A 12,750-nucleotide genomic window follows, 5' to 3' on the forward strand; every position below is an offset into this window, starting at 1 on the left:
AAAAGTAGATTACATTCAAATCCAGTAATATTTTTTATAATTCATCCAACATGGACCAGATGTTATACCTGTTCCTAATTAAATTTCTGTATGAATGACTCCCTCAACACCAGTAATGACATGTTAGCCACTGTACACTGTATTGAGTGCTGGAGCAGATAGACAAAAAAAGTGATCTTTGAAGTTCAGTACTAATACCAGTGATGCTCATATCAACTCAGATGGCGCAGATGTTTTTTTGAGTATACACTGAAACTCTCTTGTTCTTTATGGATAAAGGACGGCACCCACAACACGGACAGGCCTTACTTAGAAAGTGTTCATTATGCTCAGTGTGACCAAGCTGGTGTCCCTGTGGCATGACATCATGACGGTCACTTTGGAATTTTACATTGTATAATGAAAGGGTTGCTTGTTTAATAAGCATTTGTCAGTCTTGGGTGATTATTTTTACACTGCAGTATTTCAGCTCTAAGTATAAGGTAGTTTTGGGCAATACTGAGCCAACATCAGTAGTTTAAAACTTCTTTTTCATTTCAGAGTCAAGCAGAGGCCCACTATAAGGGGAACCGGCATGCCAGGAGAGTGAAAGGCATTGAGACCTCTAAGACTCGTCCACAGGAAAGTGACAAGCCTCCTCCTGGACCTACTTCCTCCCCATCACCCCCAGGAGCCCCGACAGCCAATACAGACACTGACTCCAGCAAAACAGGTGATGATTAGAGTCTACACACTCTAAACTAACACAGCATATCCTGTACTGTAGTCTGTATACTGTAGAAAATCCCAGAAGATCAGCAGTCTGAAATACTCAAACCAGATCATCTGGCACCAAATACCATGAACTGTCCTTTATTTGTATATCCATCACATTTTTACTGTTGCACTTTAGTCAATACAGAACTGTGTACTGGTCGGCACTGAACTTTGCACACTATTGTGTTGTATGATGTATGATTATGTTGTACTGTCTGTCTTGTACCGTTTGAACACATGCGCTTTATGTAGTACTGTGGAGCGTACTTGGTGTAACAGGACTTTCTTGACTTGGTCGAGTCATTTAAATCACATTTCCCTCATTCTGATGCATGACATCAACATTAACTGAAGCTCTTATCCTGGTTTAACACAATTGTATGCTTCGTGATGCTGCTACATGATAAGCTAATTGAATAGTTGCAAAAAATGTGCACATATATAGGTGTACCTATTACAGTGGCCGGTGAGCTTATGTCACTGGAAGTTTTTGCAATCTTGGAGTTTTTGCAGTGTATGCAATGGTGTAATTGTTCCTAACTCTCGGTCGTACTAAATCCACCACATCATCACCTGCTATTCTAGTTGGTCAGGCAGAAAAAATCTGAGCAAATGGTCTTTTTCTGTGTCTTTATTGAATTAAATTCAACTTCTCATCCATTCCTTTCATCTCAATTGCCAGTGCTCTTTACAACTAATAAAGATTCACGTGAATCACCTAGGACCCTTAGCAAATGACTCAGGGCTTCAAATAGAAAAACAGTACAAACATTTCCATTACGTACTTCAGCTCATTAAAGTGTTTTTTTGTTTTTTTTTTTTGCCTTTGCAGTTTAATAGGAGCTACAAGAGATACTTTACTGACTCTAGGGCTGAGAGTTCAGAGGAACAAGTCCTGAACCCTGACATCCATTCTGTTAATATCATAGACAGAGCGCGGGAATCTTTAGTCTAGGAGCCAAGGCTTGAAACAACTGATTCCCATTTAAAGGTCAATCTCACATGAATGGTGTGACTTTGCTTGTTGCTTTAATGCATGTCAGTTGTTTGGGATCTTTATTAAGTGAAGCAGCTGATGAGTGTGCAGCCCTGTACATGGTGGTGGGACTGGGTATTAGAAGTCAATTTGTCTATCATTCAAAATAAACTGTTGGATTCCAAGGGCTAAAGCTATCAGCACTTGGTTAATAGTGAAACAGAAAGATGGCAATGGTGTGAGACTGAGAGACTGTGGATGAAAAAAACTCCATTTGGGAACAGAAATTTCACAAGTCTGAGGGGATTAGCTTGCAAAAGAGACGTGATATACTGTAGCATGGCTGAAACATCACAGCTGATCTTTGTCTAATTAAAAGTGATTAAATGTGGACTGTTGATTCAGACAGCAGGTTGAGTTGAGAGGATAAAACGCTGTAGAGAAGGATTAAAAAGGGTGACACCAGCGTTCCTTCTCTGATGTTCACTTTCCATTAACTCATCTTGTCAAACCCAAAGTTGGATCAAACTATTAGGAAAGTGGGAATCGCACAAAGCTGGATTTTCCAAAGACCGTCCTTGTTAGCTTTTCTGAATGCCATTACAGTTATAATCTGAAAAGATCATCTAGACAGGCATTTACCTTTTCACTGGCATACTTTCGTGAATGTGAAGGCAAAACAATAATCATGCACTTAACGTAAGTATGAGAGGACAGAAAATGAGAGGACAGAAAAGACGGGACAGTGTATCAACCAGGGATTTGTTTGCACATTCATAAGGTCAGGACAGGATGAGTTCCAGCAGTAGAGAGCCAAAACAAGCCAGCTATGATCTAAATGTGTAACCAGATACATGCGAAAGAATGCCTTTTTCCATCCAAACCTCCATCCTGTGACCCTTTGCCCTAGCACGCACACACACACACACACACACATTTATAGAATTCCAGTGATTTGCCTGCTATCTCATATCTACAGTCAGCCTCTCAGCAACATTTCCTTAATATCAGTTTCGCAACGGAGAATCCACAGAGCTGACAACCGCAAAGGAGTCAACAGCTGCAGTCCCATCTGGCTGCTTGAAGCCCTGTATCTAGGGCTAGAAAAGAATAATGGTGTGTGCGAGTGCCATAACAGTTTAAAAGAATAATCTCGACATTCAGAGTTCCCTGAGGTTTCTTTAACTTGATTTTAGAGTACGCTTATAGTGCAGCAAACTTTATTCGGGTTTCGATTAGGGTTCACAGTAAGTATAAATGGACTGTGGTGTGTTTGATGTGCTACAACATTTTGGAGGATTTATGTTGTGCTTCAAATTTTAATGAGGTTTTTCTTCATTATGTCACACCACAGCCTGAATGTGTGTGTGCATGTTTGATTTTGTGATAGAGGAAAGTAATATGTTATACAAAGATACAAATGGGAGGCACACTGATTATTACCAGAAAGATGTAATGTACCTGATCTGGTTGAGCCTAGAGGCAGGTGTGCATAAATGTGACACAAAAAAGGATCAACTCAAGTGTTGTAGCTAATGTTAATGAACTATCAGAGCCAGAATTATTGCACACACCATGCTGACAATGCTGTAATGTCTGTTTTTATTTATTTATTTTTTTTATGAGAGAGAGAGAGAGAGAGAGAGAGAGAGAAAGAGAGAGTATGTGTGTTAGAGCTCCAAATATCCATATACGTGTTTAGGTTTACACTCCAAATAGAGAGCGAGAGAAAGAGAAAGAGAGAGCGAGAGAAAGAGAGAGAGAGAGATTTTTCGTTACACTGCTAATGTGTTAGCGTGAAGCTTGAGTGTGGGGCTTCCTGTATTTTGGAAAGAACATGGAAAACTCCCACGCTTTCATGAGAGCTGCTGATATGTGCTGGACCTTGAACTGTTTACTTAATTATTTATTGGTTGGCTTGCATGCATCAATGGAGCTGCTCCTTGGAGAAGTTGGAAAAACAATACAAAGATTCGTCGCATCACCTTTTAACCAGCACGGGTGTATAGTTTCAGCCTGCTGTCAGTACAGCCAATTGATTAATTCTCCACAAGAAATAGAGCTTGTTTCCTGGACACTGGATTAGCTCAAGACTCTGGGGACGAGGCCATGCCGGGCCTTGGGGGGATGTAAATGTGAGAGGCGGCTCTCCAGACTCTCTGTTTACTCCCTTTTGGCTTTCTCGTTCCCTGTCCCTCCCTTTCTAATGAAGGCCTACACTAAAACCCTGTAAAAGCCTGTATGCTTTCAAACCACTCCACAGCTTTTAGACTTCCAGACAATAGTTGGGATGGATTCATCTGGCTTGCAGGGAAGACAGAACTTTGTAACTGTTTTGAAGCTGAATATAGAAATGGAAATAGCAATGTATCTGCTTCATTTCCAAACATAAACCAAATATTCCATAACCAAATCTCTGATCTTCTGCAAATATCTCTTCAGATAATTTTGTTGTGTCATGATCCAGGGTAATGAAGCTACAGTGGCAGAACATTTAGAGTCTATAAATATGACAGGAAACTTCTTTTATGTAAGGTGTGCATAAAAAAGAGAGAAAAGTAAACGTCTGAGTAAACGCAGTCCTCTTTATAATTAATCAGTCGCAGAGCTCATATGGGCTTAGTGGTTTCAGAGCTTATGCATGATTAATGATGAGTCTGAGGAAGTGGGATGGCAGACGACTGGCCCTCGATTCTATCTGACCTCTCCAACACCTGATCCACCTGTGAGGCTCAGCAATGCCTTCAGTGGCACTTCAGTTCACCTGAGACACACACACACACATTCAGTAGTTCTCTTCACCTCGACAGTTCTACCCAAACCACTTGCGCTCTGCAGATCCTGCGGTATCTCACCACCCCTTATACTAATGCATCTTTTAACACCAAGCTTCAAAGTTTTAGCATATTTTATTGTGCACACATTTGTTTTTATGATTTTATATAGAAGTCCAGATGATGAATGGTTCTGTGTGAGCAGTCCTGGGAGTATAATATTACAGAGTGGGGATTCTGTTCCTTTTTTAAGTCACACCTCTTGTAGCATGGAGCTCATTAAAAAAGCACAATTTTTCCCATGTATTCACTTTTTTGGTTTGCTGAAAATACACAGTGCTGTTTGTGCACACAGAGGCATTTATTCATCCCACCTTTTGAGAGTAATGGGCCACTCAAACGTAAATATCCTGTGTGTACCTGCAGCACACACAACATAAACGTGATGCTGCAAGCCACACATTCATATCAAATCTGTGAATTGTGAAGAATGATGAATAGATATCAGACTTTGAGGGCTTCCAGTATGAAGCCAATGTAGACGCTCAGCCTGAATGTTTCCACTACATAAAACCCATCTCTTATGTACAGTAAGGTGAAGCTTCACATTTAGGGCATGTCAGAGTCTCTATATGAGTGAGATTATCAGATAGAGGGGAGCTGGATAGAAAAATCCAACATATAACCAGGAAAAGGAAACTGATTGGTTGATGTATTAATAAGGAAATATTTTAGTTCCTCGCAACAACGCAATGCACAAGTGCACATTCCGTTCAAAAAGCATAATCTGGGATTGATTTTATCTCAGAACAATTTCTCTCTCTCTCTCTCTCTCTCTCTCTCTCTCTCTCTCTCTCTCGTGCTCTCTCGATCTCTGTATGTTACAAGCATTCACTCCATCTGGCATCTTCGTGTTCATTTGTTTGTCTGTCTGGTGAGAAACCTTAAAATGTGTTTCTCTGTAATAGTCTCCAACCACATACATGGGGTCTCCACCTAAATGTAGCTGGTCCTCATTTTATTTCTAAATCTGAGTGAATTCCAAATGCATTACTCATAGAGCTCTGTGTGTGTGTGTGTGTGTGTGTGTGTGTGTGTGTGTGTGTGTGTGTGTGTGTGAATTCCGATGCATTTAAAATAAATAAAAAAATAACAGTTCTTTTGGTTTCTGATGTTATGCTTGTGTTAGGACAGAGGTGTATCATGTGTAGTACGGAGAGGATTGTGGTAGCTTAGTGGTTGGAAGGTTGTGAGTTCAAATCCCAAGCCCACCATGCTGCCTTGCTGGGCCCTTAACCCCTGATTGTGTGAAATAGATTAAAAAAAAAAGTATGTTGTTCGGATTATGGGAGTCAAATGCCAAATGCTGTAAATGTAGCATAGCATCAGGTACAGTATTTGCATGAATATTTGGGTCAATGGAATATTAAGGCATACATGCCAGTTCATGTGAAGCATTGTTTTTTTCCCTGCAAGTAATAAGAAATGCAAATAAACATTCCTGTAATTCATTTCTTTTTAAACTAAATGTTAACTCTGTCAAGACCTGTTTAATTTTGATGAACAAATTCAAAAAATCATTTAACAGTTTCATGTAGCTTTTAATCACAAAAGTTCATGGCTTGGTATTTTTACAAACTATTATAATGCTCCATAAACTTTGTAGTGCACATTACTTGGCAATGAATTCACTCAACCTCGCTTCAGTCTGAAAAACTAAACTATTCCTGTGGTGCATACTTAAAAACCTCAGATTCCAGTCCAGCATTTTAATTGTCAGAAATGCAAAAACAAAGAACATTGTATTGTTGCTGTATTGTTTTATAGAAGAGACGCAACCTGTGTCACAGCTGAGCAGGCCTGTGGTAGCGCAAGGGTCTGCGCCTGTGTCGGCTCCCCCTACCCCGGACTCCCCTGCTTCCTCTTCTGCTGCCCTCATGCCAAGCCCTACCACTCCTCTTCCTCAGCCTGCAAGCAGCTCCTCACCTGGTTGTGGGTCTTCGAACTCAGAGCCTGCTGGAGCACCAGGGGGGACTGCAGCTACTCCTGGCAACGGAGAGACGGAGGAGGACAAAGCCAAGAAACTGCTGTACTGCTCGCTGTGCAAAGTGGCCGTCAACTCTCTCTCTCAGCTGGAGGCTCACAATAAAGGTGAGCTTTTTCACTAATCTGAGTTGCTTATCTGACACCCAGACACAAGCTTCTACATCTACACAGCAGTGCACATCATAAATAATTAATGCAGAAAAAAATGCATTATGGATTTTTAAAAAAAAAATGAAATCAGTTGCAGTTGCACCAAAATGAGACAATGTTCCTTCTTACAGTAGCTGTCAGGAGCCTGCATACCTGCCCTACTGAAATCCTAATTATTAAAATTAACACCTTGTTGAAAAATGCATGGTTCGACTTGCATTTGAACCGCAGAAACATGCTTTCAAGCCTACACACTTGACCCGAGTCTCAGAGTAACACTAGCAATTACAGCCACCATGAAACAGCTGTTTAGAGGTCTAAACTCGGATAGTTATCATGCTAGGTCTCTCTTGGATAGCTTTACTGTACCTTGCTTAATTGTGATTTACACACAACTAGGCTCCGCTACAATGCTAGAGGTGACACAAAACCTTGTTATTGAGTCATTGTTTGTGGAGAGGCTGCAGTTATCACTGTATCTGTTTTTACTGTTAACTTTTTTGTGTATGAGATGAAAGAGGACCACCAGGATTTTGTAGTAATGCATACAGAAAAAAAGGTGCTTTTCTTTAAATGTGCAGTTTGTAACATTAAGAGGTTTTCTGGGCCTAAATCTAGATCTTTAAAGTCACAATAATATCAATTCAAAGACCATAAATAAGTAATTTGCAATGGAAAAAGTGTCATGCAAAGGATCTCAATTGATTCTTTGTTTTAGGTTATTTATTTTTGGCTCCGCCCACATTCTGAACTTCACTGCTCAGCAACCATCCTTCTCCGAACAAAACAAAACAAAAAACAAACATGAACATGAAATACGGCAAGTTTTAGCGGAGGAGATGGGAACAGTTACGAGGAGGGGTTTTTTCATTTTTAGCAATTTTCTACAAAGCCAGCAGAGGTCTCTACAATGATACATTTATGTTTTACATTAATGATTACATGAGTGTTTACATAAACATATGCTAGTTTAATGCTTCAAGGTCTAAGAATATTAAATTAAAACCCTGCCAAAGAGGAGTTAGTATAGCAAGAGGTGCAAGAGGTTGTTTTGTTTAAACTGGAGCTGATTTAAGTGCTTAGTAAAGAGTTCAGTGACTCAGCTGTTCGAACAGCAAGGACATTCATTCTTCCAGGACAGAGAAGAGTCATGATAAATGCATTGCATCAAGACCGCTCTTCTTAAGTTAGTTCACCATATGGCTACATCTGTTTGTGTACTCATGCCTTTATCTGTGCATTTGCCATGAAGCAGCAAATTAAAGTGCACATGATACTGTAGGTTGGTTAGAGCAGAAAGCATGGCCAAGCTAGTTAAATAAGCAGTGTTTTAAACCATTATAATTTCCGCATAATTTCATCAACTGAATCAGCTTTTCGATCAACCTTGTGTGATGCATTTTAAAATACTGTTTCTTGGAAAGAAGCCCATGCTCTGACTTTCTATGCACACACAAGCAGGCTTTGAAAACAAACTTTGCAGATTGATTGGAATGATATGTTGTAGCAGGGAGGAGAAGCAATAATCAAGGCTTAAGCAGCGCCTCGCAATCTGGAAGTTACACAACTATTTCATCAAGCTAATCTCAAAAAGCTAGTGAGGCCCAAAAATAAAAGCACATGTTTTACAGCAGAGTGGGAAAAAAAAAAAGTGCAAGAAGCTGAAAGAGTTGACTGTTTGCTCATATTGTGACAGCTCTGCTGGTGTGCATAGTTTGCTGACCAAAATCGTCTCATCTGTTTATTTATCTTCCATCTGTTTGTTACAGATGCAGACATACAGACATGCTCGTCTTATTAAAAAAATTTAGGCAAGCATTTAAAGGGAATGTTTAACCAGAATGCTCTAGATTGTGCACTCTGATCTTCTGAGCTTCCCCTTGTCCCCTGCTTATCCCCTTACTGTAACTTAAACTCTACACTGACATCACTCAGAAATCAGGGGGTTAAAGGTTGACTTGGGGTCAAAGTAAGGCTTCTTGATGGCGATTCCTGATGGTGGTTTCTCGGCAGGATGTGGTGGATTTATTTATTTACTTATTTGGTTTCCAGCCAAAATGTTCTTATTGTACACTGTTTGTCTAAGAGGTTTAGTTGTGTTTCCAATCTCGAAAGCCTCACATAACACTCAGATATTTAAAAGAAACATGTGTTAGGCTTTACTAAACACCACAACAAAAGTTCATGAAGATAATACTTGGCAAAATAGTAAGTTATGAACTGTTTTCAGAAACTGAAGAATTGCAACTAGAGTAGAGCAATGATGTGGTTTTGTCTTTAAGGTTAGAAACTAGAAAATTCTACACAATTAATTTTATTTTTATCCAAACAAAAATATTTTTGTGCTATGATTTGTTATGTAAATCTTACATCATTTTGTGTAACGTGAATATAGCAAACTGATTGATATACTGTATGTAGACTGGCATTGTTAGTACAATGGGGTGATGCTTGACAATGGAGCCACCTTGTGGCCAAGTCAGCGGTCACAATTTATACCGGTGTTGAATTAAATCAGAAAAATATGTAGTCCAAATCCCTGTCACTCCTTTACAAAAAATGGTGATGAGTTTACGGTGATAAAACAGATGGACTTAGTTTAAGTGGTGACAATATAGCTCTAGGTCCTATTCCGCTAATATATCTTCCTTTCACTTGTGTTAACAGTGTGATTTATTCCATACCACCTGTCTTAACTCATGTCTCTATATCTCTCAGGCACCAAACACAAAACCATTCTCGAGGCTCGGAGTGGACTGGGTCCCATTAAGGCGTATCCTCGTCTGGGGCCCAAGCCCAGTGGAGAGAGTGGGCCTACAGACCCGAACACTCAGGAACGCACCTTCCACTGTGAGATCTGCAATGTGCGGGTCAATTCAGAACTGCAGCTCAAACAGGTGAAAGGAAAAGCCTAGTGAAGTTTGAGAAGAGTGCACATTCAGTCAATTGTAGTTACTAACACACAGAAACCATGTCTTTCTAAATAAATTTTTAATCTTTAAAAACTTTAAATCTTTTTCATCTTTTTACACATGCATGCACACACACACAGATAAATTATAAGATTGCCATGCACAAAATTTTAATTTTATAGTTACTCTACTGACAGCTGTATGTGTTTGAATCCCTAGCACATATCAAGTCGAAGGCACCGGGATGGAGTAGCAGGGAAGCCCAACCCACTCCTGAGCCGACACAAAAAGCACAGGGGTGCAGACCTCACGGTGAGCTTGTTATTGCATGCCTTTCAAGTTTTAATAGCAAATTCAGGACTAGTCACTCTTGCACACTTCACTAACAAACCTGCCAGCTATATGTGAAAGCTAATTAAGAGGTGAACTAGCTGAATGGATCAGAGATTTTACCTGTATTACACCTGGCTGAAGGACTCTATTTAGAGAAGACTTGTCCTTACTTTTTCTTAAAGTAACTTATAATTATCTTTTATTACAACAGAGGTCGCAACTCATTTCTATCTATTTATACATAGCATAAATCCACCGTAACGTTGGTACACTTTGTTTCATTTATTGCGTTGTCTAACAAGCCATAGCTCTGCTTTGGCACATTAAAAGGGTAAGCAAGGATAGTCAGATTTATTGATGAAGCTTGCTAAGTGCATGTCAGATTTAGCTGTGTTGCATAATCGACCTTCTCTGTCCTTTCCTCAGGATCTCACCAAAGCACTGGGTGCTGGCCTCCTGCCCAGTCCTCTGGCTGTAGCTGCAGCTATGGCAGCTGCCGCCTCATCCAATCCGCTAGCTCTCCGTGCCGCAGCTCCCACCCCACACCCTCATCATCATCTATTACAGGCCCCACACCTTAGCCATGCTATCCTGAGACCGGCCCCGGGGCCAATCCGTACCTCACACGGGCCCATTCTTTTCTCACCCTACTGACACACCCTTGTGCACTTCAGCCAGCCAGGAGCAAACTCCAAAAGCACACTGTGAAGAAACAAGTAGAAAACTAAATATCAAACCACACAGCAATGACTAGAATTATCTCATCCACCAACTGCTCAATTATAAAAAAGCTGGAACAAAAGGAAATGGAGGACAACAAAGGGAAAAGATCTGACAAGATGTTTATTCCTTCTTTCCCTGTCCCTACCCTTCTATTTGCTTTGGAGTGAGTGATTAGCAATGAATAGAAAGATGGTATACAGTAATTACTTCAGCTCAGCATCTATCTTTCCCTTCTTGTCACACACACACACTCTGTAAGACAGAAGCAGTCAGATAGGAACCGGATGGAAGAAACAAACTGCTGGTGAGTTGTATAACATGTAACATACCCAAAAACGCACATATACTAAAAGACTACTACTTCTAACTGTTTCCATACAGTATGTACTGTGTACCACAGTACAAGTTCTTTCTCTTTGTCATGTTCAGCGTGTCCTGAGCCCTATGCACCTTGGAAAAAAACAACAGAAACACATTCTGTGAGTAGGATAGCTGCTTCAAGTGATCTCCTCTTTAATCAATCCATGTCCTATGACATTCTGCCCTGTAAGACACTGTTAGAATCTTTACAGTGTGGAGAAGCAGCTCTGTATAATATACAGAGATCGGTCCCTCGGAAGAACTACAGCATTCAAGAAGTGAGAATACAACCAGAGAGGATGTTGTGCCTGTGTGTGTGCGTGAGTAGAAGGAAATCTGGTTTCATGGAAGTATGGGGAAACATACTCACAACACTAAGTGGGTACTACAGTTTGGATTCAGAACAAACACTAACATCAAATCTTCCTGGGGGAAAAAATCCACCAACTTTCATCTTCTCTACGAGTGAGAGGAAGATATGAGCTGACGATCTGCTATTTAGTAGAAATCAATCTTCAGTTCCTAAAGGAAGACTTTATTTATTCTTGTGCAGTGTAGCATAGTCCAAAACTTCCAAGTTGGCTGATATTGGTAGTATTACATAAACAAAAAATATATATATGTGTGTTATAGAGAAGATGGAATAGCTGTTAGCTTAATGATGATGGTAATAGATGGACAGTGGGGTTCTTTCAGAGAAAGGTTATATAACAGGGGTGTCCAAACTGCTTTCTATTTAGCCTATTTAGCTTTAAATAGATTGGCTTAAGAATGAACATTTGCATGTGACATACGTACTTTGACCAGCGGGTGTCACTATTGTGTAAATTTGAATCTAAAAACCTTTCCACTTTTCACAACGTTTTTATGGTTAATTCTACAGGTCTATATTAACAATGTGTCACAAAAGACACCACAAATTCCTGACAAAAAAAGAAAAGGAATGTAGATACATGTATGCTGGCAAAATGAGTACTGAATCTGTGGTGGCTTGTCCATAGAGGCAGGTGGGGCAGAGCCTGACACTTATAAAAATATATTCAGCTATATAACAAACATTAATGTTCCCTTTTAAATTCCACTAAAATAGTGACTGTGACTAATATTGAGTGTTGCTAGTACAGATTTGTTATTGATATTTAATTGATATAACCGGGGCACGGTGGCTTAGTGGTTAGCACGTTCGCCTCACACCTCCAGGGTTGGGGGTTCGATTCCCACCTCCGCCTTGTGTGTGTGTGTTTGTGTGTTTGTGTGTTTGTGTGTTTGTGTGTTTGTGTGTTTGTGTGTGGAGTTTGCATGTTCTCCCCGTGCCTCGGGGGTTTCCTCCGGGTACTCCGGTTTCCTCCCCCGGTCCAAAGACATGCATGGTAGGTTGATTGGCATCTCTGGAAAATTGTCCGTAGTGTGTGATTGTGTGAGTGAATGAGAGTGTGTGTGTGCCCTGCGATGGGTTGGCACTCCGTCCAGGGTGTATCCTGCCTTGATGCCCGATGACGCCTGAGATAGGCACAGGCTCCCCGTGACCCGAGGTAGTTTGGATAAGCGGAAGAAAATAAATTTATGAATGAATTGATATAACCCACATCTTTCCTTAATGTTGCACAACCATGGGGCAACACATTCATTTCAGCACTTGCTACTGCACGTAGTGTGTCAAAAAATCTGTGTGAACTTCAAGAAGTGCTAATAACGGCCAGAATTGGGCACGGATCTCAGG

At 40.4% G+C, this 12,750-nt stretch overlaps 1 protein-coding gene across 3 annotated transcripts in view; it reads left to right on the forward strand.

Moving 5' to 3' along the window:
• Window positions 1-12,550, forward strand: part of znf385a (zinc finger protein 385A) — a 56,739-nt gene extending 44,189 nt beyond the window's left edge. For all 3 annotated transcript variants that reach the window (XM_060894157.1, XM_060894158.1, XM_060894159.1), the window contains 5 exons: window positions 541-712; window positions 6,334-6,657; window positions 9,421-9,599; window positions 9,834-9,926; window positions 10,374-12,550. In XM_060894157.1, the coding sequence (XP_060750140.1) occupies window positions 541-712; window positions 6,334-6,657; window positions 9,421-9,599; window positions 9,834-9,926; window positions 10,374-10,601 (996 nt within the window). In that variant the 3' untranslated portion in view covers window positions 10,602-12,550. The remainder of the gene's footprint in view (window positions 1-540; window positions 713-6,333; window positions 6,658-9,420; window positions 9,600-9,833; window positions 9,927-10,373) is intronic.
• Window positions 12,551-12,750: the final 200 nt, after the last annotated feature.

The sequence above is a fragment of the Tachysurus vachellii genome, chromosome 19 (genome assembly GCF_030014155.1).
Source record: "Tachysurus vachellii isolate PV-2020 chromosome 19, HZAU_Pvac_v1, whole genome shotgun sequence".
Lineage (NCBI taxonomy): Eukaryota > Metazoa > Chordata > Actinopteri > Siluriformes > Bagridae > Tachysurus > Tachysurus vachellii.